Genomic DNA, 27,329 nt, shown 5'->3' with positions numbered 1-27,329 from the left:
GTCTGGCTACTGCCAGCGCCGACTTGAAGCTCTCGGTCGATGCCGAGGTTACAATTACTTCATCTAATTGGTTCCAGGCCACTACAGTCTTTGGAAAAAACGAATGTCTGTATTGCTCAGTGTTACAGCGTGGCACGGTGAAGCATCTGCTATTGTTCCTGATGTAGTTGTCTACTGGGTTCGAGGTGCTATAGTCTCTGGAAGATTGACGTGGACGAATGAGGCGTCCTGGTTTTTGAGGGATCAGGAACTTGTCGGGCGGGATTGCCATCACCAGCCCCTCAACCACTTTGTAGAGGGAGGTTAGACGCAGGTGTTCGCGACGTTCCTGGAGGGTTGGTAGTTGAAGCTTGTGTAGGAGCCCAGTGACGAAGCCAGGAGTCGTGGTTCTGTAGCCACCAGAGATGAAGCGGGATGCGTTCCGCTGTATGCGCTCCAATCTCTCGACGTCCTGCTTAAGGTATGGGTCCCAGATGGTGGCACCGTACTCAAGAAGAGGGCGGATGAGGGCAAGGTAGGCGTTGTGCCTGCAGTTTGATGGGCAGTGGCGCAGGTTGCGGCGGAGGAATCCGAGGGTGCTGTTTGCTTTCTTAGAGATGTAGTTGATGTGGGTGGACCATTTCAGGTCGTTAGAGAACTGAATGCCAAGGTAGGGGTTCGTGGGTACACTCTTGAGGATGGTGCTGTCTAGGGAGTAGAGGTAGGAGGAAGGGGTTTTCCGTGCTAGGGTCATGACGTAGCATTTTGTAGCGTTGAAGCGCATGCCCCATCTCTGCCCAGGATTCAAGGCTCTTCAGGTCTTCCTGGAGGGCGATGTGGTCGCTGATGTCAACGATCTCCCTGTAGAGGAGGCAGTCATCTGCGAAGAGGCGCACTTGGGACTTGACTGCATCCGGGAGGTCGTTGATGTGGCAAAGGAAGAGAAGAGGCCCTAACACGGTGCCTTGCGGGACTCCAGAGTCGACAGTGGTTGGGGCGGAGGTCGAGCCTTCCACAACTACCTGCATGGTTCGTTGGGTGAGGAAGGTCTGGAGCCAGGCGAGGATGGAGCCGGAGATTCCGTAGCTGTTGAGTTTGTGGAGGAGACGATCGTGGGGTACCGTATCGAAGGCTTTGGAAAAAGCCAAGATGGCCATGTCGACTTGGCGTCCCCGGTCGTATGAGGATAGTAGGTCTTCTGTTGTTGTCAGGAGCTGGGTCTCTGTGGAATAGCCGGATCGGAAGCCATGATTTAGATTTGTCAGAATGTTGTTGGTTTCAAGGTGGGATAGGATGTGGCGGCTAATAATGTGCTCTAGCATCTTGCAGGGGACAGAAGTTAGTGAAATGGGGCGGTAGTTGGCTGGGCAGTGACGGTCGCCTTTCTTGAACGCGCACGCGACGTTGGCACTGAGCCAATCTTGTGGGAGACGCCCAGAATCTAATGAGAGCTGGTAGATGACGGACAGGGATGGTGCTATGTGGTGGGCTAGGGTTTTAAGGACAATGTTGGGAATGTTGTCGGGACCAGAGGCTTTGTTGGGTTTGATGTTTTGAAGGAGTTTGGCGACACCGGCTGTTTGGCAAAACCCATAGCTCTTCAAAAATGCATCATAACTTCCGTATGTTTTATTTCTCCGACTTAAAACTCGGTACAAAGTGTGATAATGTTGTGAAGATACAAGATATATAAAAAATATTACATGTACATTCTTTAGTTTGAGGCCGCGCAAGGTAGTGCAAGGTCGCGTAGTCTTTAGTCAGACCCCGTCTTTTTGTATGAACTGCCCAAAATAAAGGACATGCACTAAAAAACGTACAATATAATCCCTACTGAGCGCGCGATCCGGAACATTAGCACTGTGTTGTTACATTTGATATGAAAGACTAGTCTTCCATGTGACCAAGTCAAAGAAATAAAGTTAACATTCTCACAAAAAAACACTAAATACAGATAATGAAACTTATGTATTGGTCGAGTACTTGTTATGCCAAGTTCCGCGACTGCACAACATACTTCTCAAAATATGTCAGTTCACTTACATGCTGCTCATTTATGACAAGCACTCTAATCAGTCTTTTGAATAGATCCATTTTCAGGAATGTAAGCACACAAAAATGATGTCAGTTCACAAACCACAGTTATAGTCTAGCACTGATCTGTTTTCGGGGGGTATAATAGTAATGGTCATGTTTGCGTGTTGTTTAGTGTGTGAGTGCAAATGACATGTATATGTACTATTTGTAGTTTCATGTATGTTTAAGAGATCCTGAAACCGAGAGAGCGACATCGATACAGAGAGAGAGAGAGAGAGAGAGAGAGAGAGAGAGAGAGAGAGAGAGAGAGAGAGAGAGAGAGAGAGAGAGAGAGAGAGAGAGAGAGAGAGAGATCTAAGACAGAGAGAGAGATCTAAGACAGAGAGAGAAGGGGAGACAGAGAGGTGATAATGGAACTTTATTTAACGAGGATTTAAAGTAAAACCTCTTCTTACAGCCTATCCTTACACCCAAAACAAACTTATAGCGGGAGAGATCATGTTTATATGTGTGTATTGGATACCATGCATAAATAAACAGTGTTAGATCAAAAAACATTCTTGGGAAAACACGCATTTACACGAAGAATGTAAGACTGACAATCTTTGAGATGTAAAACTGAAAGCATGTTTTATTGAACAATATGCCTCTTTCACGAATTTCTAGACTTAAAAAAATAGAGACAAAAACAAACAAACAAAAAACACACACACACACACACACACACACACACACACACACACACACACACACACACACAAAACAGAACTTAAACAAAAGAGTAGAAGGTTGAATTGCTCAAGCGAAAAAAAATTCATGAATTGCATGTAATATAAACGTTCTTTGCACCAAAACCCAAAGTATTCGGATGCCATATTAACAACTGGTGAAAGCACATGAACACTTTTAGGAGAATGACAAAACAGGGCAAAAACTGCCAGTAATCCTTAAGTCGCGTAGTCGACTTGTCTCAGTTAATTTAAGACTTGAAGGATTCAAACAACATAAATGAATGTCATTTGTCATCAACATTGCATCTTATATCTAAACAGATTTGTTCTGATCATATTCGAAATTAAAAGTGACTGTGGAACCCCCATGTCACGATTTAGTGACATGGATCGAGAAAGTGTCACTCTGTGGGGTGCCTTCCTCGAATTGCGATAGAAAGCGCCTGTGCTTTCTGTCAGCGGCTGGGTTTTAGCTGACCGAGCATAGCGAACACGGGTATTTCGTGTTGCACGGATTTCACGTGGGTGATTTCTGCTGTCAGGGCAAAACTGGCGATAGCTGAACTTGGAATGTGACAAGGTGAGTCACGTGATTTTGTCAAGGTTGTCTGTGTGAGACATGTTAACTGGACACTCGAAACTCAGCAGCGAGAGAGAATCGTCGGTGTCTTATTTACTACGAGTTTGAAGGACTTCAACACGTTTTAACTACTTCACTGTATATCAACGTGCCGTGCTGCTTGCCAGTTGAGCTTCGGGGAACTTCAAGGACAGACCACCTTCTCACTGTTTACATGCTGGCTGACAGTCGGGGCGTCAAAGTTTCTTCGCTGTGCGGGGAAGGTTTTCCACCGCATAAGGATTCAGCGCAAGAGGGAGAATGGCGGGTTTTCCGTTGACGAACAGAAGCCATTCAAAAGGAAGCGGATTCGCTTAAAAGAGAGGGCTACCTACATTAGGCTGTTGAGGTAATAAATCATTATTTAACGCTGTTTACAAGTCTATGTTTGTGGAATGAAATACTCTCTGTTGTTCTTTCCAGGTTAGCGCATAATTTGCTCTTTGTGACGCTAAAATACTAATCTGTATATGGTTTTTGCAGATATGGAGAGAAGGAAGGGAAATAGCTGATTTGTTGTTGTAAAAGTTCGTTTGTGCAGGCCCACGTGCTCGATGAGATATGTCAAGGTGACATGTTTAAAGGTGGTGTGTGAGGGGTAGCGTGGGATGTTTAGTGCACCGATGCTTTTTGTTGCAGCCTTTTCTACGTTACTACGGGATGCTGTAACCGGATTGTCTACGGTACTACTTGTCTACGTAACCTGCTAACCTGGTGTTCTGGTGTACTGGTGATTTGCTGTCGCTGTCGTCGTCCTACCAGCTACAACTCTACTATTTCTGGTAGACTACGGGGAGGACCTTCAGCGACTGAGTGAGGCGCCTGATGTCTCCACTGTTCCCTGCTACGTTGCCACGCTAGCCGGCACTACATTCAACGGAGCAGTTGTGGAGACTACAGACTAATTACGGGCCGCCCACTCAGTGGCAAAAAGCTAAGTTGCACCATGTCTTACCACCAAGTCATCTGTATTATTAATGATTATACTCGAGTGGTGACGACGTGGGGTGTGTGACACCTGCATTAACTAGCACTTTAAGGCAGATCATTGACTTTCCTAACTATACATGGGATCAGCGTGTTATTATTATTTTCTGTACTTTAACTGGCATTTTTGTCAGTGACCACTTGTTTTTACGTTTTCAACGTAACAAGAACATCTTTTGGAGTGAAGTCTCGAGGGAGGTGGCGTGATATTACATAAACAGGCATCTGAAACTTATACTTTTGTTGATTCTATTTATTTGTATGACTGCGAGAGTGGATCGTGGTGTGGTTAGTTAGTTAGAAGTAACTAACCGTTCATAATCACCTTATTGTGATATTGAAACGTGACACACCATTTTAAGACCCTCCAATATATTTTAGACTCCCTCTCTTTCAAGACCCTGTTTTCTCAGATGTTCTGTTCAAAACCTTTGTAAAATTTACCCCTCATTTAAAGACTCCCTCCTTTTTAAGACCTGATTTTCTCAGATTTTTGGAGGTCGTAGAACTTTCTTTATTTGGTGTTTAACGTTGTTTTCAACCATTCAAGGTTATATCGCGACGGGGAAAGGGGGGAGATGGGATAGAGCCACTTGGGAGGTCGTAGAAGGCGGAATCTACTGTATAACATACAAGAGGGGGGGGGGGGGGGGAACAAATGTTGAACAAAATGTGAACCTCTCCCTTTTGCTTTAAAAAAAGTGAACAACTAAAAATCAACTTTACCTGGTAATTATTCATAAAATAATAGAAACATATAACTCAAAAGAAAACACACACGTAAACGCATGCACACAAACACAGTGCAGTGCAAAGCATGCTTGCAACTGCTGCTGCAGACAATCCCTTATTGCAATTAAAACAGGCAAACGAAGCAAATTCTTGCTCAATTGGCAGTGTTGAAGTCATTCTGCACAGTCGTTTAGCATACTACAAAGAAGTCATTTCAAAACACTAATTTGTGCTTCAAATTACCAGACTGTGTGAGCCTAGCTAGCACTACCCTGTGCATGAATACTTTTTCACTCAAGTGTCAGCTAAAATGTGTCGCTTCAAATGGTAAGACGGGAGTCTGTATAACCATGTCATTGCTTCAAGTTACTCCTGAATTTGTTGTTAGTGTCAGCTCAGTGTACCAGACCAAGTGAACCTAGCACCACACTCACTACATATATATTTTCTACTCATGTATAATAATAATAATAATAACTGGACATTTTTAAGTGCCTAACCTATGGCTCTAGGTCCTTTGCAAATGAACATAATTATATACAGAATAGAACAATTAAATGTACAACCTACATAAAACAATATACAGACATTAAAACTCACCACAATGTACTGTTCACACAATATTCATATATATGCTATACACACTATATATACACACATACCCAGCGAACACTTAAACGATGAAGTAACTTGGACAACCCATATGGAGTTTCGTAAAGAATTTCCACGCTGTTTCCATATTCGGGTGGCGTTGGTTGTACACGACCCATTCTTTCTTTCTTTATTTGGTGTTTAACGTCTTTTTCAACCACGAAGGTTATATCGCAACGGGGGAAGGGGGAAGATGGGATAGAGCCACTCGTCAATTGTTTCTTGTTCACAAAAGCACTAATGACAAATTTGCTCCAGGGGCTTGCAACGTAGTACAATATATTACCTTACTGGGAGAATGCAAGTTTCCAGAACAAAGGACTTAACATTTCTTACATACTGCTTGACTAAATACACGACCCATAATTTTTTCGTTAAATCTTTCTTTGGAAAGCATGGGTCATACTCGACCCACATCATCCGGACTGTGTAGTCCAAAGCGTGATACAGTGAAGGTTAACATATGTCGCTCTATACTATTACACTGAATGTGTTAACAATTGTCACTTTATTTTCAAATCATGTACGACTCTTCAATCCTGAAGGTGTTAACATGTGTCGCTTCAATCTCCTGTATCAGTGTGTGTCAACATGTGTTGTTTCAAACCTTGACGCGGCATAAACCTAGCATCACACTCTGAACATGCATTTTTTTTCTTTTTTGTACGTGTGAACATGTGTTGCTTTAAATTTGCACTTTGCATAAACCTAGCATCACACTCTGAACATGCTTACTTTTTCTCCCTTGTATGTGTCAACATGTGTCGCTTCAAACTAGCACGCTGTATAAACCTTGCATCACACTCAGACCATGCATACTTTTTCTGTCCTGTGTTTTTTCAACATGTGTTTTTTCAAACCTCCATGTTGAATATACTCTGAACATGCAAACTTTTTTTTCTCCTGTATCTCCTGTATGTGTCAACATGTGTTTTTTCAAACTTCCTTGCTGCATCTAGCATCACACTCTGAACATGCATACTTTTTCTCTCCTGTATGTCTCATCATGTGTCGTTTCAAATATTCACCCCGTTTAAACCTAGCATAACACTCTAAACAGGCATACTTTTTCTCTCCTGTATGTGTCATCATGTGTCGTTTCAAATATTCACGCCGTTTAAACCTAGCATCACACTCTGAACATGCATACTTTTTCTCTACTGTATGTGTCAACATGTGTTGTTTCAAATCATGACCCCGTTTAAACCTAGCATCACACTCAGAACAAGCATACATTTTCTCTCCTGTATGTGTCAACATGTGTTGATTCAACACTGAACGCCGTTTAAACCTAGCATCACACTCTGAACATGAATACTTTCTCTCTCCTGTATGTGTCAACATGTGTTGATTCAACACTGAACGCCGTTTAAACCTAGCAGCACACTCTGAACAAGCATACTTTTTCTCTCCTGTATGTGTCAACATGTGTTGCTTCAAACCTGAATGCCTATTAAACCTAGCAGCACACTCTGAACATGCATACTTTTTCTCTCCGGTATGTGTCATCATGTGCTGTTTCAAATATTGACGCCGTTTAAATCTAGCAGCACACTCTGAACATGCATACTTTTTCTCTCCAGTATGTGTCATCATGTGTTTGTTCAAAGTACCCGAGTGTATAAAACCAGCATCACACTCAGAACATGTGTACCTTTCCACTCTTGAATACGTATGGGTGAACATGTGTTTCTTCATATTACTAAACAGGGTGAACCTTGCACCACATTCGGTACATGCATGTTTTTTCTCTGTGACAAATGTGTGCGTGCTTTGCTTCAGATTACTTGAATCTACTTGTTTCAGTCGGGTATCACACTCAGTACTTGAATGTACCTCTTGTTTCAGCCCCAAATCCAATTCCGTACTGGAATGTTCCTTTTGTTTCAGCCCCACATCATATTCCATACTGTAATGTACCTCTTGTTTCAGCCCCACACCAAACTTGACACTAGAATGTTCCTCTTGTTTCAGCCAGGTATCACACTCAGTACTTGAATGTACCTCTTGTTTCAGCCCCGCACCAAACTTGACACTAGAATGTTCCTCTTGTTTCAGCCAGGTATCACTGTGAGTGCTGTCTGTAGCTTGTCCTTCAAACGTCTGCACTGTAGGCATAGTAGCTGTGTTCTCTGTGGCCACAGCACCTCTGACCAGCACTGAAAAATGAAAGAAAAACCAAAGCCATGTGAGAATGCTGATCATGATCCCAGAATAACACCAAATGCTTCTCCTGTTTAAAAAAATGCAGACCTGTTAACCTTCGCCAGACCGGGTTATCGACTACACACGAAGACATCGTGGGGCCGTGCGGACCTATACCGAGAGGCATAAATTCCGCAAACTGAACTTTAAAAAATCACAAAAAATCAACTCAGTGGTGAATGTTTTCAATGTTTGAATATTTTATTTATTGGCCATTTTAGTGTTTATAAACCTTCGCTTTATTGATTTTGAATAGAACATCATGAAATGACAATTTATCAAAAAAAGTGACTGAGTCCAAGCGCAATGATTTTGGAAAACGTTCAGTGTTCATCACGTTCAATGCTTTGGCCAGCTCTAAGCATCCCAATCGCTTGCTGTCTCTCTCCTTCATCAAGTCGTGGCATGATTGCGATACCTGATACAGCCAAACAGCCAGTTGCATTTTATAGGGCCATACACTATCTTTTTTACGTTATTGTCTCCCGTTCAGCCCATTGTCTTTATTAGCACAGTGAGCTGTGGCTGGATCAGCAATACTGCAAAGCGCACGCTGACAGCGTAAAACATTTGCTCCGACACTCAAGATGTCAACTACAAATTACAGGTTCAATTTGATTTTCGTTTGAGAGCAAAATCGTTCAATGCACTATTTGCAGAATTTATGCCTTTCAGTATATATTTTGCTTCTGAAAAAAGGAAAAATATGCATACCCTTCCGTAGACCCATGCTTTCCAAAAAAGCAAAAACGTGCATCCCCTCCCGTAGACGCCTTGGTTAAATTTTCGCGAGAAGTAATTAAATAAAATACATGTAATTAATTTAATCATTACTGTGCCGACTAAAGCTTCTCAAAAAAGGACAAACGTGAATACCCTTCTGTAGACGTTGTGGGGCCGTGTGGACCCACATTGTTATGTATTAATTTTGCTCCACGCGACTTGCTTATTAAAGGCGAAGTTCAGGAGGAATTTTTCTGCGAGTACGAAGATTTGATTAATGACCTCCAGACGCGCAACTTACACTCACACCCTCTATCCAACAAGTGTCTGGAACTGTTTAGATAAGCGGTATGGTGGTATCTCTGATTACTGGACCAAGAAAAAAGGGGAAGTCACTCTTTCGTTCATTTGTGTCTTCGTGTGAAATTCGAGACGGCCTGTAAAATAGCCTGTGGGCATAGGGAAGCTGGGTGTTGATAACTAATGATAACAGACTTGGAGGAAGAGTGGCTGTAGCATATAGCAGACATTCTTTCAAAACTGCAGCTTTAACTCCAAAATTAAACAGATCGTAGAAAATTATGTTTGTGACTTGTCTCCCTAGTTTTTATGTAAGTTCCTTCAGTTTGAAAAAAATGGGTTCGCACGACCCCACGATGTCTTCCGTGTGTAGTGTAAATTTGAATTTTTTTTTTTAATTACTTCTCGCTGAAATTTGATGATCTTTTTGAACATAAGAGCTTTTTAGGTGCCTCAGGCATTCTTAAAAGCTCATTAAAAAATTCCAACTGGTTTAAGAGATATATTTGCAATTAAACACCCTTCTGGGTCCATACGGACCCACGACGACTGGCAAAGGTTAAACACTCCCCCCCCCCCCACACACACACACACAGAATGGCTGGCAGGAATGCAAGCAGTTGCTTATCAGTAATTTCAGGCCTGTGCCAGTAACCAAACATATCTGACTGAAAACAGAATGTTTGAAAGTTCTCATACACAATCAGAAGACACTGTTGCATCATTCACACAGCTTTACCTCAAAATAAAAAGAAGTCGCCTAAGGCAAAAATACAACATTTGGTCAAGCTCAGTCGAACTCACAGAATGAAACTGAACGCATTGCATTTTTTCTGTAAGACCGTACACTCGTAGCATCGTCTGTCCACCGCTCATGGCAAAGGCAGTGAAATTAACAATCCAGAAAAGCGCGGTAGCAGTTGCGCTGAGGAGGATAGCACGCTTTTCTATATCTCTACTCTTTTTAACTCTCTGAACGTGTTTTTAATCCAAACATATCATATCTATATGTTTTTGGAATCAAGAACGGACAAGGAATAAGATGAAATTGTTTTTAAATCGATTTCGGAAATTTTATTTTAATCATGATTTTTATATTTTTCATTTTCAGAGTTTGTTTTTAATCCGAATATAACATATTTATATGTTTTTGGAATCAGAAAATGATGAAGAATACGATAAACGTAAAACTTTGTATCGTTTTGTAAAAAAATTATTTTAATTACAATTTTCAGATTTTTAATGACCAAAGACATAAATTAATTTTTAAGCCTCCAAGCTGAAATGCAATACCAAACTCCGGCCTTCGTCGAAGATTGCTTGGCCAAAATTTCAAACAATTTTATTGAAAAATGAGGGTGTGACAGTGCCGCCTCAACTTTTACAAATAGCCGGATATGACGTCATCAAAGACATTTATCGAAAAAATGAAAAAAAATCTGGGGATATCATACCCAGGAACTCTCATGAAAAATGTCATAAAGATCGGTCCAGTAGTTTACTCTGAATCGCTCTACACACACACACACACACACACACACACACACACACACACACACACACACACACACACACACACACACACCATGACCCTCGTCTCGATTCCCCCCTCTGTTAAAACATTTAGTCAAAACTTGACTAAATGTAACAAGTCGCGTAAGACGAAAATACAACATTTAGTCAAGCTCAGTCGAACTCACAGAATGAAACTGAATGCATTGCATTTTTTCCGCAAGACCGTACACTCGTAGCATCGTCTGTCCACCGCTCGTGGCAAAGGCAGTGAAATTAACAATCCAGAAAAGCGCGGAAGCGGTTGCGCTGAGGAGGATAGCACGCTTTTCTATATCTCTATTCTTTTTAACTCTCTGAACGTGTTTTTAATCCAAACATATCATATCTATATGTTTTTGGAATCAGGAACAGACAAGGAATAAGATGAAATTGTTTTTAAATAGATTTCGAAAATTTAAATTTAATCATAATTTTTATATTTTTCATTTTCAAAGCTTGTTTTTAATCCGAATATAACATATTTATATGTTTTTGGAATCAGAAAATGATGAAGAATACGATAAACGTAATGTTGGATCGTTTTATAAAAAAATAATTTTAATTACAATTTTCAGATTTTTAATGACCAAAGTCATCAATTAAATTTTAAGCCACCAAGCTGAAATGCAATACCAAAGTCCGGCCTTCGTCGAAGATTGCTTGGCCAAAATTTCAAACAAGTTGATTGAAAAATGAGGGTGTTTCTTTATTTGTTTATTTGGTGTTTAACGTCGTTTTCAACCACGAAGGTTATATCGGGACGGAATGAGGTTGTGACAGTGCCGCCTCAACTTTTACAAAATGCGGGATATGACGTCATCAAAGACATTTATCGAAAAAATGAAAAAAACATCTGGGGATATCATACCCAGGAACTCTCATGAACAATTTCATAAAGATCGGTCCAGTAGTTTACTCTGAATCGCTCTATACACACACACACACACACACATACACACACACACACACACACACACACACACACACACCACGACCCTCGTCTCGATTCCCCCCTCTATGTTGAAACATTTAGTCAAAACTTGACTAAATGTAATGATGTGCACAATCAATTCAGGTTGTCCTTCAACACAGCCACATTCCACCTCATGGGCGTCAGTTAGTGTACATGCTCAGAAATTGTTTGTTTGCTTGTCCTCTTTTGTATTGTTTCTTCAAACACCTTTGTAACTAATTTTTATAGTTCATGAAATTATCTAAAGGAATTCTGTCTTTGATTTAAAACATTATTTATGAACAGACAGGAAAATAACCATGCAAAATACATTCTGACAAATAACACAGCTACCTCCCTTGTCTTGTAGATTTTCTGCTTGTAGCTTTTGAACTCACAACATCAGAAAATAAGTTCTCAAAGAATTGTGGAATCATAACTTGAATAAAAAGAAAAACCGGCTACAGTGTACAAGTAAGCTTATTTCACTTGGTAACTTTCAAAACGACTCAATGTATCTAAAGCAAACAAGATTGGTAAACGATGACCTTGTCAAAGTATTTGCAGAGGGAACTAAAAACTAATCTAGATGTTGCAGCATCTGACACTTGAGATTCAAAGCTTACAAGATAGTATAGATTGACTAGTTCAGTGGACTTACGATTGGCAAATCAAGTTTAATTACAGCAAGATTCAAGAGTTTGCCCATTGGTAAATAATATAGAGAATACTACCTCGTTGATTTTTCAAATAGTGAACAGCTCGTTTTTGCTCGCAGTTCAATATCTAAAAAAACAACTCGTGTAAATCTGGAACGACACAGATGTCACGTATTCTGTTTATCCTACATGTATACTGTTACTTACGTGTATTTCACTGAAAATGTCATGCAGTCGAGGCAGTTAAAATTGAAGACGCTTGTTTTGAAACCTCGATCTCTTCTAAAGCCTCGACGTGCAATCTATTATGTCAAGCAAAGAAACGTCACTCTGAAAGTGTGGAGTGACGTGTTAGTTCTAAAAAATCACTGAGGGTTATTAGCGAGCGCAAATTTTTCAATTCTATAATGACGTTTGTCTCGGTGACTTTGGCCTCATAAGCAGTGGAAAAACAGGTCCCTGCCAGACTTGCTAGACATGACCTCATTTACATAATTATACACACGTGTGATTTGAACGATTATTATCTCACGAGTGTCTCTCTCACGTATGTAGGATAAAACACAATATTGCCCACAAGACTTCTAGGTTACCTGAATGTCCGGTCACAGAGTGCCTACATACGGTTTCTCTCGTCTGTGCATCGACATGCCTTACTGTGAAACCTGTTTTTTTTGTAAAACATCAAATCCCCTCTCTTCATAAAGACCCAATTTTCTCAAATTCTCTCTTGATAGTCACAAAATTCTTTCTGTGAGGACCTATAGTTTTCATACTTGTAGAAGATTTAAAATAGAGGTATACCTCTGTACTGGTCTGTTGCCTCTTGTTTCAGCCAGGTATCACTGTGAGTGCTGACTGCACCTTGTCCTTCCAATGTCTGCACTGTATCACATGTCTCACCTTGTTCCTGTTTTGGGCAATAATAATCTGCTTGCTGATTCAACATACCTGAAACCAGAAGCAGGTAATTTTGAAAAGCAACACTCAGTAAAGTCCAAACTGTGTCAAGTTCCCAATTCACTGCCCCAGCTTGCAACAACAATTCATGTATATTGGTGTGCCAGTCTTTTTACAATTAAGTTTTTACTAAATATTTGAACAATAAGATAGACGTGGAATCGAGACGAGAGTGCATGGTGGTGTTTGTGTGACCGTGAATGTGTGTAGAGCGATTCAGAGAAAACTACTGAACCGATCTTTATGAAACTTTACAAACCCTGAGAATGATATCCCCAGATGTTATTTTGTAATTTTTTTGATAAATGTCTTTGAATCTGATGACATCATACCAGGCTTTTTTCCTCAATCAAATTGATTGAAATTTTGGTAAAGCAGTCCTCGATGAAGCCAAAACTATGCGATTGCATTTCAGCTCGGAAGCTCCATTAATGAGTTTGCTCATTAAAAATCTCAAAATTCTAATTTTAGAAATCAATCAACGAATGATTGTTTTATTTTTCATCATTTCATTAAAAACACGCTCAGAAAACAAATATAGAAAAAAACGGCATTTCTGTGATACGCTATGCGCTATGTACTGGCTTGTCACTTTCTGCACGTTTTTCTTGTGTAATTGTGTTAGACCCTTTCTTGGCGCAAGGCGCAAGGCCGTAAGATTTAATGATGTGGTGGAAACAATGCAGTATATTTCATTTTGTGAGTTTGACAGATTGACAAAATGTAGTGCTAGTATGTAGGCTGTTCCCTAATTATTTAGAATCTCAGAAACGGAAACACATATAAACAAGCTAACCAGGCCAATTTCTACACCAATCCTTCCCCAGGCGACACCCAACTGGCCATCCTCTCAAATGTTCTCATTCGGGCCTGGGACCTCTTGACATCAGCTATACCTGGTATGGCCCCCGTGAAGGCTCGCAGAGTCTTCAGGGGTCTCTTGTTTTGTTTGTTTGTTTGCTTAACGCCCAGCCGACCACGAAGGGCCATATCAGGGCGGTGCTGCTTTGACATAATAACGTGCGCCACACACAAGACAGAAGTCGCAGCACAGGCTTCATGTCTCACCCAGTCACATTCTGACACCGGACCAACCAGTCCTAGCACTAACCCCATAATGCCAGACGCCAGGCGGAGCAGCCACTAGATTGCCAATTTTAAAGTCTTAGGTATGACCCGGCCGGGGTTCGAACCCACGACCTCCCAATCACGGGGCGGACGCCTTACCGCTAGGCCAACCGTGCCGGTTTCAGGGGTCTCTAACTGCGTTTCTGCGGCTATTATTTCTTAAAATCCAAGAACAGGCTGAACTTTCATGGGGAGATGTCAAGAAAATTGGGTGGATGCAACCAGCAGCAGTGCTCCCTTTTTGTTTGTTTGTTTGTTTGTTTGCTTAACGCCCAGCCGACCACGAAGGGCCATATCAGGGCGGTGCTGCTGTGACATATAACGTGCGCCACACACAAGACAGAAGTCGCAGCACAGGCTTCATGTCTCACCCAGTCACATAATGACACATTATTCTGACACCGGACCAACCAGTCCTAGCACTAACCCCATAATGCCAGACGCCAGGCGGAGCAGCCACTAGATTGCCAATTTTAAAGTCTTAGGTATGACCCGGCCGGGGTTCGAACCCACGACCTCCCGATCACGGGGCAGACGCCTTTACCACTAGGCCAACCGTGCCGGTAGTGCTCCCTTTGGTGCCAAGAAATTTTTTTGTCGCAAAGGCAGTATACACAGGTGCGTTGCCATGTTACAGCATAAGCCCTCGAATACCCGTGTTTGGACGGTGTTTGTGTCAAGCCTCGAATATTTCCAACCATTAGTGGTGGACACAGCAGTCAGACGTGACTGTATGCCTGTCCTCAAGAGTCACAGTGTTTAAATGTACCTTGATCTAGCGACGAAAGATACACAACATTTTTTTTAGGGCTTCTTAGGGTTCTTATTTGAACTTGGCAAGGGTTGGGTCACCTGCTTGAACACCCTAACAGACGACAGTTGTTTGGTTTCAGATTGGAACTACCGTAAAGTACCTTGTAAGCGCCCAGTATCGAGTAAGCGCCCACCCCCCACTTTTAGTCCAAAACCGTGCATAGGGTATAGTACCTTGTAAGCGCCCACCCCCCACTTTGCACCATTGAAATCAGGGGTAATAAAAATTCCGCACTTGATCTGCTAGTTTTGTGAATGATTTCCCTCCGCTCTTGCAAACCATATCAAACGCCTGCAAGTCAATGATTACAAGATGCCGCGGATCAAATCGTACACCGTTGCATTTAAGCTGTCAGCTCTTGACTATTTGATTAATAACGCCAATGGAAATGTGTCGCAAACAACAAGTGAGTTTGGGGTAGATAGAAAAAGGATACGAGAATGGCGAGAGAATCGCGATACCCTGTTACGTCACCAGGCCGGAAAGGAAAAGAAGAAGCTCTCTCTCTCTCTCTCTGATCTCTCTCTGATTTCTCTCTCTCTCTCTGTGATCTCTCTCTCTCTCTCTCTCTCTTTCTCTCTGTGATCTCTCTCTGTGATCTCTCTTTCTGATGTATCTCTCTCTCTCTCTCTTTCTCTCTTTCTGCCGAAAACAGTCTTTGGCCAAGTAAAATAGACAAGAAAAGGATGCGACGACATTTGTCTCCCTGAACTCTTCTAATGACAATACGAACAAGAAAAACAATGGAAGATGAAAATAGAAAGAAGATATGATTACGAAGAGATCAAAGATCACATTTCTTACTGAAAACTGCTCGTGCATAGGGTGTAGTACCTAGTAAGCGCCCACCCCCTACTTTGGGTCGGAATTGGTGCACAGGGGGGGTGGGCGCTTACAAGGTACTTTACGGTAATTAACCCAGGTTTCGTCCCCACTGACGATATTCCATGTTGATTTGGACAAGCCAAATTTGCTTATTTTTTCAAGTACAGTGGTCGCCGCTTAATAAAGCCACTTCTGGACTGACGAAAAATGGCTTTAATAAGCGGCGGATTTATTAACCGGCGGTCCAGGAATACGTCATTTTCTCTTTTGATTACGTCACTCAGTCACTTTCTTTCGTCATTTACACTTGTTTGAATCTAAACAAAACTTCACGAAGGATGTTGAACTTTTGTTTTAATTATGTACATGTACATGTACTTTGATCACTTCGGTTCATCAATAATTTCACTGTCACCGTCACGAATCATTACTCGGCAGAGAAGAACGATTTTATGAGTGTTTGTTTGTTGGTCGTCTTCCACATCAGTTCTCTCACTGAGTCTGCGAATGGTTCAAATTCTTCCATGCGGTAACCACGACTTTCCAGACCAGATCGAAGGCGGGTCATTATTTGCCTCATCTCTGGGTTTGAAGGCGGTGGGGGTGGCATCTCTTCATCTTCCTCGTCATCTTCATCATCACCTGTCAAGTCCGATTGCCCGGCTTCCACATTCGCACATTGACTGACATTCTTTTCTGAACTCGGTTACTTCGTGATACACGTGAGCCTGGACATAAATAGGCCTATGACTTGAGCGATTACAAGAACAAGATAATGTGAGTTTTAGTCACAAACTACGTGATTTCTCTGAGAAAACTGGCTTTAATAAGCGGCGGGTTGGGTTTATTAACCGGCTTTTTCTAATACATAAGATATAGTGATTTATCCGGACCGTCTGAAATCGGCTTTTATAAGCGGCTGGCTCTATTAACCGCGGTTTTATTAAGCGGCGTCCACTGTATTGTCAGGCAACACTCTGCCCTACTCCTCTTTTTCCCGTCACTGAGTTCATGTGGTACCCAACCGGCAAATTGGTTTGGGGCCATTAAATATTTGTGTAAGATCTTTTCAAATGCAGAGCTTTTAATGCCAAGGGCATATTGCATCTCCCTGAATATAATCAAGGGATCTTCTCTTATTATTTGTTCAACAGCGCCAATGTTTTTGAGGATAAAGGATGAAATGAGTAGACCAGGGTGGGTATAATTTTCAAGGCTCCGTCTACCGGGTTGGAAATTGCTGTTCCAGTTTTAAACCACGGCTCTACAAGGAGTGTTCATCCTAAAACATTGCATCACACTTTCATGCAAATCGGCCTCTTTTAACCCTTAGTTTGTAGATATTGTAAGATCGGTCCGAAATCGCGAATTTGAGCTTCATGACGCAATCTCATACATTGCGCGGTAGTGAGTATCTTCCCGAGTCGACCATATGAAAACGACATAACTCTGGAATTTCATTTTTTGTGTCAAGCCTCACATTAGTCTATTATTTGACGGCATGATTTTGTCTTTAACGCCATATTTCCAGGAGCCTGGATTCTAAATAATAATGGAACAGCCCTCGTACAGTAGTGGCAAATGAGAAGAAGACTAAATGTAGTAACTAATGGCATCATGCAACATGTTTTTCTACTACCCCCTCCCAGCCCCCCCCCCCCCCCCCTTAAAAAGGTGTGAAGTGCTACCAAGGCTGACTGTCACCAATAGTGTCAACAATGTCTCTCCCCCACTTGACCACCAAACCTTACCCAAAACACCCCCTCCCTCCCCATTACATGTTTCATTTCACTTACCATACGGATGTGTTCCAGTGATGTCACAATACTCTTCTGCAACATCAATTTCTATCTTGACATCTGAGAGAAGAGCTGTGTCTCCTTCCTCCATGCTGTTGGGAGAGGACATATGGTTCCTGACTGTTCACTGTTCAAGGCGCTGACAGTTCTTGACTGTTCACTTATCAAGCCGCTGACAGTTCCTGACTGTTCACTGTTCAAGTTGTTGGCCAATCATAGCTGCTCTCTCTTCATGGCGTTGCACTTTCAGGTCCATAGCTGATCGGCTTTCAAGGCATTGATGCTGTGTAGAAAAACGAGACTCAATCAGCAATTTAAAGATGCAGAGAAAAGCTCTCTCTGTCTCTGAGTCTCTCTCTGTCTCTCACAATCATACACACCGCTTCACCCCAAAAGCTCCATGACTAAACAAGTATCGGTACACCACACTCAATGACTCATGTGTAGTTTTAAAAATAAAATCAGCAGAATTGACAGCATCTTCTGATATTTCACAAAACAAAGCTGCGCCAATAAGAGGGAATTTATTAGACTGCACTTATTCGAAAGCACATGGACAACGATTGACAAAAAAAAAAGAAGATTTCGCTAATAAGTAATATTTTGCCTGTCAGCGTCATATTTAGACCGGCACGGTGGCCTAGTGGTCAGGCGTCCGCCCTGTGATCGGGAGGTCGTGGGTTCGAACCCCGGCCGGGTCATACCTAAGACTTTAAAATTGGCAATCTAGTGGCTGCTCCGCCTGGCGTCTGGCATTATGGGGTTAGAGCTAGGACGGGTTGTTCCGGTGTCAGAATAATGTGACTGGGTGATACATGAAGCCTGTGCTGCGACTTCTGTCTTGTGTGTGGCGCACGTTATATGTCAAAGCAGCACCGCCCTGATATGGCCCTTCGTGGTCGGCTGGGCGTTAAGCAAACAAACAAACAAAAAAAAGTGTCATTTTTTCAGAGTGTGTATAGAAACAAGTGTGAAAAAAGGAGAGAAATCAATCGGAAAGACTTTAGGCCTATGTTTCAGATTTGTGAATATGATGACATGCCAAAATTCAGATAAATGAGGGTTGGGTAATTGCATGAATGGGGTTTCGGCCAGATCAGTTACACTTACAAGCACAGCCACAGGACCAATTTTGGAAGTGGTATTAAGGCTGGAGAACACTTTGGAGGCCCAATTTCAAAGTGATTAGGTAGTTTTAAAAGTTACTTTTTCTGTTAGTTCAATGTTTGCTTTATCAGGAAAATACAAAATATAAAGGGCTTAACGCGCAAAATTTTAAGATAACGACTGAAGTTTAAGCATAGGTATCAGATTTTTTCACGCAAACACTACTGAATAAGTTGCAATATTGTATTGTGAAAATGTAAACAAAATAACAATCAGATGATCACAAACTGAAGAAGAGAAATAGGGAAGCAAAATAGAACATTAAACGTAGTGATTTTACTTGTGAATTCGGAAAAAAATCCTTTTGTATCCATTTTGAAGCTCAATTTGAAGCATGGAACACCAACAAACATTGATTAAAAGTGTTAAAGTGATTACAGTGTTCAGAAATAGTGTTAGATACCAAGTTGAGTTATCCCTCTTTACCAATTTAAAAAAAAATACACCTCTTAACGCGCAAAATTTTGAACTGTGATGCTTTTACTACCCCCACCCCCTTCCCATTTGTCAGAAAAGAGTGCATATTATCTTCCAAATAGAAAAGCAGGGTAGTCAGATGATCAAAAACTTAAGAAGAGAAAGAGGGAAGCAAAATAGAACATCCAACATAATGATTTAACTTGTGAATTATGAGAAAACTATTTTTTTTACCCATTTGTGAAGCTTAATTTGAAACTTGGAACACAGACAAACATATATATTAAAAGTGTTAAAGTGATTACAGTGTTCAGAAATAGTGTTAGATACCAAGTTGAGTTATCCCTCTTTACCACTGTTAAAAGAAATACACCTCTTGTCGCGCAAAATCTTGAATTGTGATACTTTTACTTCCCCCACCCCCTACCCATTTTTTCAGAAAAGAGTGCATAATTATTATCTACCAAATAGAAAAGCAGGGTAGTCAGATGATCAAAAACTGAAGAACAGAAATAGGGAAGCAAAATAGAACATCCAACATAGTGATTTAACTGGTGAATTCTAAAAAAACCCCACTTTTTTACTCATTTTATTAGCTTAATTTAAAGCTTGGAACTGAAGACAGAAAAAAAAAAATTAAAAGTGCTAAAGTGGTTACAGTGTTCAGAAATAGTGTTTGATACCAAGTTGAGTTATCCCTCTTCATCACAGTTAAAAAAAACACACCTCTTGTCGCGCAAAATCTTGAACTGTGATGCTTTTACTACCCCCACCCCCTACCCATTTTTCAGAAAAGAGTGCATATTATCTTTCAAATAGAAAAGCAGGGTAGTCAGATGATCAAAAACTTAAAGAAGAGAAAGAGGGAAGCAAAATAGAACATCCAACATAATGATTTAACTTGTGAATTATTAAAAAAACCATTTTTTTTACCCATTTTTGAAGCTTAATTTGAAACTTGGAACACAGACAAACATAAATCAAAAGTGTTAAAGTGATTACAGTGTTCAGAAATAGTGTTAGATACCAAGTTGAGTTATCCCTCTTTACCACTGTTAAAAGAAATACACCTCTTGTCGGCCAAAATCTTGAACTGTGATACTTTTACTTCCCCCACCCCCTACCCATTTTTTCAGAAAAGAGTGCATATTATCTACCAAATAGAAAAGCAGGGTAGTCAGATGATCAAAAACTGAAGAACAGAAATAGGGAAGCAAAATAGAACATCCAACATAGTGATTTAACTGGTGAATTCTGAAAAAACCCACTTTTTTACTCATTTTATTAGCTGAATTTTAAAGCTTGGAAGACAGAGAGAAAAAAAATGAAAGTGCCAAAGTGGTTACAGTGTTCAGAAATAGTGTTTGGTACCAAGTTGAGTTATCCCTCTTCATCACAGTTAAAAGAAACACACCTCTTGTCGCGCAAAATCTTGAACTGTGATGCTTTTACTACCCCCACCCCCTACCCATTTTTCAGAAAAGAGTGCATATTATCTTTCAAATAGAAAAGCAGGGTAGTCAGATGATCAAAAACTTAAAGAAGAGAAAGAGGGAAGCAAAATAGAGCATCCAACATAATGATTTAACTTGTGAATTATTAAAAAAACCATTTTTTTAACCCATTTTTGAAGCTTAATTTGAAACTTGGAACACAGACAAACATAAATTAAAAGTGTTAAAGTGATTACAGTGTTCAGAAATAGTGTTAGATACCAAGTTGAGTTATCCCTCTTCATCACAGTTAAAAGAAACACACCTCTTGTCGCGCAAAATCTTGAACTGTGATGCTTTTACTACCCCCACCCCCTACCCATTTTTCAGAAAAGAGTGCATATTATCTTTCAAATAGAAAAGCAGGGTAGTCAGATGATCAAAAACTTAAAGAAGAGAAAGAGGGAAGCAAAATAGAGCATCCAACATAATGATTTAACTTGTGAATTATTAAAAAACCATTTTTTTAACCCATTTTTGAAGCTTAATTTGAAACTTGGAACACAGACAAACATAAATCAAAAGTGTTAAAGTGATTACAGTGTTCAGAAATAGTGTTAGATACCAAGTTGAGTTATCCCTCTTTACCAATTTAAAAAAAAAAACACCTCTTAACGCGCAAAATTTTGAACTGTGTTGCTTTTACTACCCCCACCCCCTTACCATTTTTCAGAAAAGAGTGCATATTATCTTCCAAATAGAAAAGCAGGGTAGTCAGATGATCAAAAACTTAAGAAGAGAAAGAGGGAAGCAAAATAGAACATCCAACATAATGATTTAACTTGTGAATTATGAGAAAACTATTTTTTTACCCATTTTTGAAGCTTAATTTAAAACTTGGAACACAAACAAACATAAATTAAAAGTGTTAAAGTGATTACAGTGTTCAGAAATAGTGTTAGATACCAAGTTGAGTTATCCCTCTTTACCACTGTTAAAAGAAATACACCTCTTGTCGGCCAAAATCTTGAACTGTGATACTTTTATTTCCCCCACCCCCTACCCATTTTTTCAGAAAAGAGTGCATATTATCTACCAAATAGAAAAGCAGGGTAGTCAGATGATCAAAAACTTCAGAACAGAAATAGGGAAGCAAAATAGAACATCCAACATAGTGATTTAACTGGTGAATTCTGAAAAAAACCCACTTTTTTACTCATTTTATTAGCTAAATTTTAAAGCTTGGAAGACAGAGAGAAAAAAAATGAAAGTGCTAAAGTGGTTACAGTGTTCAGAAATAGTGTTTGGTACCAAGTTGAGTTATCCCTCTTCATCACAGTTAAAAGAAACACACCTCTTGTCGCGCAAAATCTTGAACTGTGATGCTTTTACTACCCCCACCCCCTACCCATTTTTCAGAAAAGAGTGCAAATTATCTTTCAAATAGAAAAGCAGGGTAGTCAGATGATCAAAAACTTAAAGAAGAGAAAGAGGGAAGCAAAATAGAGCATCCAACATAATGATTTAACTTGTGAATTATTAAAAAAACCATTTTTTTAACCCATTTTTGAAGCTTAATTTGAAACTTGGAACACAGACAAACATAAATTAAAAGTGTTAAAGTGATTACAGTGTTCAGAAATAGTGTTAGATACCAAGTTGAGTTATCCCTCTTCATCACAGTTAAAAGAAACACACCTCTTGTCGCGCAAAATCTTGAACTGTGATGCTTTTACTACCCCCACCCCCTACCCATTTTTCAGAAAAGAGTGCATATTATCTTTCAAATAGAAAAGCAGGGTAGTCAGATGATCAAAAACTTAAAGAAGAGAAAGAGGGAAGCAAAATAGAGCATCCAACATAATGATTTAACTTGTGAATTATTAAAAAACCATTTTTTTAACCCATTTTTGAAGCTTAATTTGAAACTTGGAACACAGACAAACATAAATCAAAAGTGTTAAAGTGATTACAGTGTTCAGAAATAGTGTTAGATACCAAGTTGAGTTATCCCTCTTTACCAATTTAAAAAAAAAACCCACCTCTTAACGCGCAAAATTTTGAACTGTGTTGCTTTTACTACCCCCACCCCCTTACCATTTTTCAGAAAAGAGTGCATATTATCTTCCAAATAGAAAAGCAGGGTAGTCAGATGATCAAAAACTTAAGAAGAGAAAGAGGGAAGCAAAATAGAACATCCAACATAATGATTTAACTTGTGAATTATGAGAAAACTATTTTTTTACCCATTTTTGAAGCTTAATTTAAAACTTGGAACACAAACAAACATAAATTAAAAGTGTTAAAGTGATTACAGTGTTCAGAAATAGTGTTAGATACCAAGTTGAGTTATCCCTCTTTACCACTGTTAAAAGAAATACACCTCTTGTCGGCCAAAATCTTGAACTGTGATACTTTTATTTCCCCCACCCCCTACCCATTTTTTCAGAAAAGAGTGCATATTATCTACCAAATAGAAAAGCAGGGTAGTCAGATGATCAAAAACTTCAGAACAGAAATAGGGAAGCAAAATAGAACATCCAACATAGTGATTTAACTGGTGAATTCTGAAAAAAACCCACTTTTTTACTCATTTTATTAGCTAAATTTTAAAGCTTGGAAGACAGAGAGAAAAAAAATGAAAGTGCTAAAGTGGTTACAGTGTTCAGAAATAGTGTTTGGTACCAAGTTGAGTTATCCCTCTTCATCACAGTTAAAAGAAACACACCTCTTGTCGCGCAAAATCTTGAAATGTGATGCTTTTACTACCCCCACCCCCTACCCATTTTTCAGAAAAGAGTGCATATTATCTTTCAAATAGAAAAGCAAGGTAGTCAGATGATCAAAAACTTCAGAACAGAAATAGGGAAGCAAAAAATAACATCCAACAGAGTGATTTAACTGGTGAATTCAGAAAAAAACCCAATTTTTTACTCATTTTATACGCTGAATTTAAAGCTTGGAAGACAGAAAAAAAAATTAAAAGTGCTTCAGTAGTTACAGTGTTCAGAAATAGTGTTAGATACCAAGTTGAGTTATTCCTCTTCATCACAGTTGAAAGAAACACACCTCTTGTCGCGCAAAATCTTGAACTGTGATGCTTTTACTACCCCCACCCCCTACCCATTTTTCAGAAAAGAGTGCATATTATCTTCCAAATAGAAAAGCAAGGTAGTCAGATGATCAAAAACTTCAGAACAGAAAGAGGGAAGCAAAAAACAACATCCAACAGAGTGATTTAACTGGTGAATTCAGAAAACACACACTGTTTTACTCATTTTATAAGCTGAATTTAAAGCTTGGAAGACAGAACAAATAAATTAAAAGTGCTAAAGTGGTTACAGTGTTCAGAACTAGTGTTAGATACCAAGTTGAGTTATCCCTCTTCATCAAAGTTAAAAGAAACACACCTCTTGTCGCACAAAATTGTATACTGTGATGCTTTTACTACCCCCACCCCCTACCCATTTTTCAGAAAAGAGTGCATATTATCTTCCAAATAGAAAAGCAAGGTAATCAGATGATCAAAAACTTAAGAAGATAAATAGGGAAGCAAAATAGAATATCCAAAATAGTGATTTAACTGTAGATTTCAGAAGAAAAAAACCCTTTTTTTTTAATCATTTTTGAAGATGAATTAGAAGTTTGAAAGACAGAAAGAAAAAAAAAAGGGCTAAAGTGGTTACAGTGTTCAGAAATAGTGTTAGATACCAAGTTGAGTTTTTGCTCTTTATAAAAGAAACACACCTCTTGTCGCGCAAAATCTTGAACTGTGATCCTTTTACTACCCCCGCCCTCTACCCATTTGAACAGAAAAGAGTGCATAATTTGTATTCTCTTCCAATTAGAAAAATAAGTAAAAGCAACTGGACATTTTTAAAATACATCTTTTCTGTCAGTCCAAGGATTGCTTAGTCCATTAAAAAAAACAGACTAGGATTTAACGCACCCATTTTAAGAAAAAGTTAACATGATAATTGATATAATTATCAGACTTTTTTTATGCAATTACTACTGAAGATTCCAGACCAGGTAAAACAATCATTTTATATCCTTTGTCACATTTTTTAAAATTTTTTATAAATCTATCTATAGCGAGTCTTGTCTCTTTGTGTCATTTATTTTCAAGAATTCTATCCTGGCAACAACAACAACAAAAACACCTACCTACCTACCCTATTTTTTTTAGCCATGTTAATAGAAACAGACAATTTATTTGTTTTGGCCTAAAGATCTTGAAACATTTGTTTTAATAGAGAAATAACAAGTACAGCCATTAGCTGTGTCACTCGAATTTCTTTGTCAGGCTGAAACTTAGCTGTTGCGTTGGTGTCTGCTGTGTGTATCTGGGTCCAAAGCAACTTTCACATTCTCATCTACACACTCACGTTACACAAGTATATATATATATACAATTCCACCCACAGAGGCGTTCGGGGATGGGGGTCTCGCACTCGGGCGAATCACACCACAAAATACAAAGTATAACGTACACAGATTTTACTATTGAACCAAAAAGCAAATTAAATCATGAATAAATCAATCAAGCAAAACTTCCACACAATGACACACTCACTCTCGGTTCACACTGCGCTCTGGACGTGCACACTTGGCAGCACGTATACCGTTCCGGCACCGTTTGTCTTCCTGCAAGTCCAGCATAGGCACACGATTGTCCAAGAATCACAATAATCCTCGTGAATGTCACAGCAGGCATAGTAGAAAAGTCCAAAAGGGTGCGTTGATGGTGGTAATCCGGTGTACACACACACACACACACACACATACACACACTCCGGTTTGGTAAGTTACCTGATAAATAATGTAGCCTGTGGATTTTACGGGGAGACTGGTCAGACAGGAAGAGCATTTCACATTTCCGATGTTCAGCGATAAACTTGTTTTCTTCGAGAGTTCGATCTTCGTGCGATTCTGGCGCGTTGTCACCAAGAACGTAAAAATAACCCAGGATATCATCATGATGCCTCTCTACAAAAACCAGGCAGTCTAGGAACTCTTCATCTAAAGTCAGTCAGTATTAGCCCCTCAACACAATCCTCATCTTGTCCCATAGTGATTTCTGCCGCCAAAGAACGTGTGGTTCTTTAACTCACAAGACGGATTTGTCGTCTTCCATTGCGAAATTCAGATCTGACCCCAACTACGTGCATTGATCTGAGCAATAAAACTTGTAGATGCGATAATCTGCAAACATCTCTTCAACACAATCTACATCTTGTCCCATCGTGATTTCTGTCGGCAAAGAACATGTGGTTCTCAACTCACAAGACCGATTTGTCATCTTTCAGAAATTCAGATCTGCCCCAAGTACGTGCAATAAAATGTAGAAGCGATAATCTGAAAAAAAATCTTTTCGCGTGAACGCTGCCACGTTGTCATCAGTCCGATGTCTTTTATCCAGAGCAGGGATGAACACACTTTTTCATCAGTAGTTTGTTATGTTTATCCGCAGACTGCTTTCCATTACTTGTTGTCTGTTTTAGCTTGACTCGTGGGGTTCTTCAGCAAGGCAAAAAGTGCTTGTTTACTGACACGTTCTCACGCACGACATGTCGTAAATGCAAGTTCTAACGATTGTTTTTTATTGCACTGATAGAGAATGTCGATATTTGTAAACGTCTGCCATTTCCTAATGTTTATTTCATTATTTTGCATACGGATATGGCTAGTAAGTGGATAATCTGTTACGACACGAAACGCGTTCTAAATCCGGGAAGGGAGGCTACTCCAACGTAGAAGGGAGGCTACTCCAACGTACTTTCCAAAGTGTGCTCCAGCCTTAATCCCTATTCCCTTGATTTACGTTTGTAGCAATTATGTGGTTGCATTAGAATGATTGTAACGTGTCTTTCCGATATGGCTGGAAATAGTGTAATTACATGACGTTTTCGTAGGCTCAAATTAAATCATTTTCTCAATTTCAGAATGTGCATGAACTTATTTCCTGGAGCATCTACGTACTACTACTAGTTATCATGTAGCCTTCATCTGCATTCGATCACACCGGTCATTTGACCAGTCTTGCTGAAGCTTTGAAAGAAATTGGTTCTCTCAAACTCAATTTTGCATTGTTGTTCCTTATTTTAACCTGTCGAAGCGTTTACCTTGAGAATACAGTGATGACACAGATAATTCGCTTGGTAGTAGTCAGCGAGTGGCGTTTTTGTTCGGGTCAGGTAACAAATATGGCAGCAGCAGCCAAATAGAGTGATTTCCCTTGCGTCTTTTCGGTCTGACTAAAGACTACGCGACCGCACGCGACCTTGCACAACCTTGCGCGGCCTCAAACTAAAGCATGTACATGTAATATTTTTTATATATATACATGTAGCATCTTCACAACATTATCTGACTTTATACCAAGTTTTAAGTCACAGAAATTAAAAAAATAAGGGAGTTATGATGTATTTTGCGACGAGCTATCGAGTGAAAGTGAAAGCATCGTGGTTCAGCGTCCGACCATATTCGCTTCTATCTGTCTGTTACGCTGCACTTGTAGAACAAGTCATCCAGATGTCTGGCATCATTCTACAAACAATGCGGGCTTGATCGAATTTTCCGCCTGACCTTCCGCTCAAAATTTGTATTAAAAATAATTTTGGTTGCGTTATAAAATAAACCCCCCAAATTTGGAAT

The 27,329-nt window shown here is 39.9% G+C and overlaps 1 protein-coding gene and 1 long non-coding RNA gene across 2 annotated transcripts in view; one reads left to right on the top strand and one right to left on the bottom strand.

Annotated features, from left to right (window-relative positions):
• The window catches only part of LOC138963162 (uncharacterized), a 103,778-nt gene that overhangs the window by 42,245 nt on the left and 34,204 nt on the right, over positions 1 to 27,329 (top strand). The gene's annotated exons all lie outside the window — the stretch shown is intronic.
• LOC138963154 (gastrula zinc finger protein XlCGF57.1-like) lies at positions 2,621 to 26,885 on the bottom strand. Its single transcript, XM_070335189.1, has 4 exons — positions 26,798 to 26,885; positions 17,653 to 17,938; positions 12,934 to 13,080; positions 2,621 to 7,895 (listed from the first exon to the last, which is right to left on the bottom strand). Exons 2-4 carry the CDS (start codon positions 17,762 to 17,764, stop codon positions 6,673 to 6,675), a joined length of 1,482 nt encoding a protein of 493 aa, XP_070191290.1. The 5' UTR covers positions 17,765 to 17,938; positions 26,798 to 26,885; the 3' UTR covers positions 2,621 to 6,672.

The sequence above is a fragment of the Littorina saxatilis genome, linkage group LG3, assembly GCF_037325665.1.
Source record: "Littorina saxatilis isolate snail1 linkage group LG3, US_GU_Lsax_2.0, whole genome shotgun sequence".
Classification (NCBI taxonomy): Eukaryota; Metazoa; Mollusca; class Gastropoda; order Littorinimorpha; family Littorinidae; genus Littorina; species Littorina saxatilis.
Note: the sequence above shows the minus strand (reverse complement) of the source record. Positions and strands in the feature narration are given on the sequence as shown.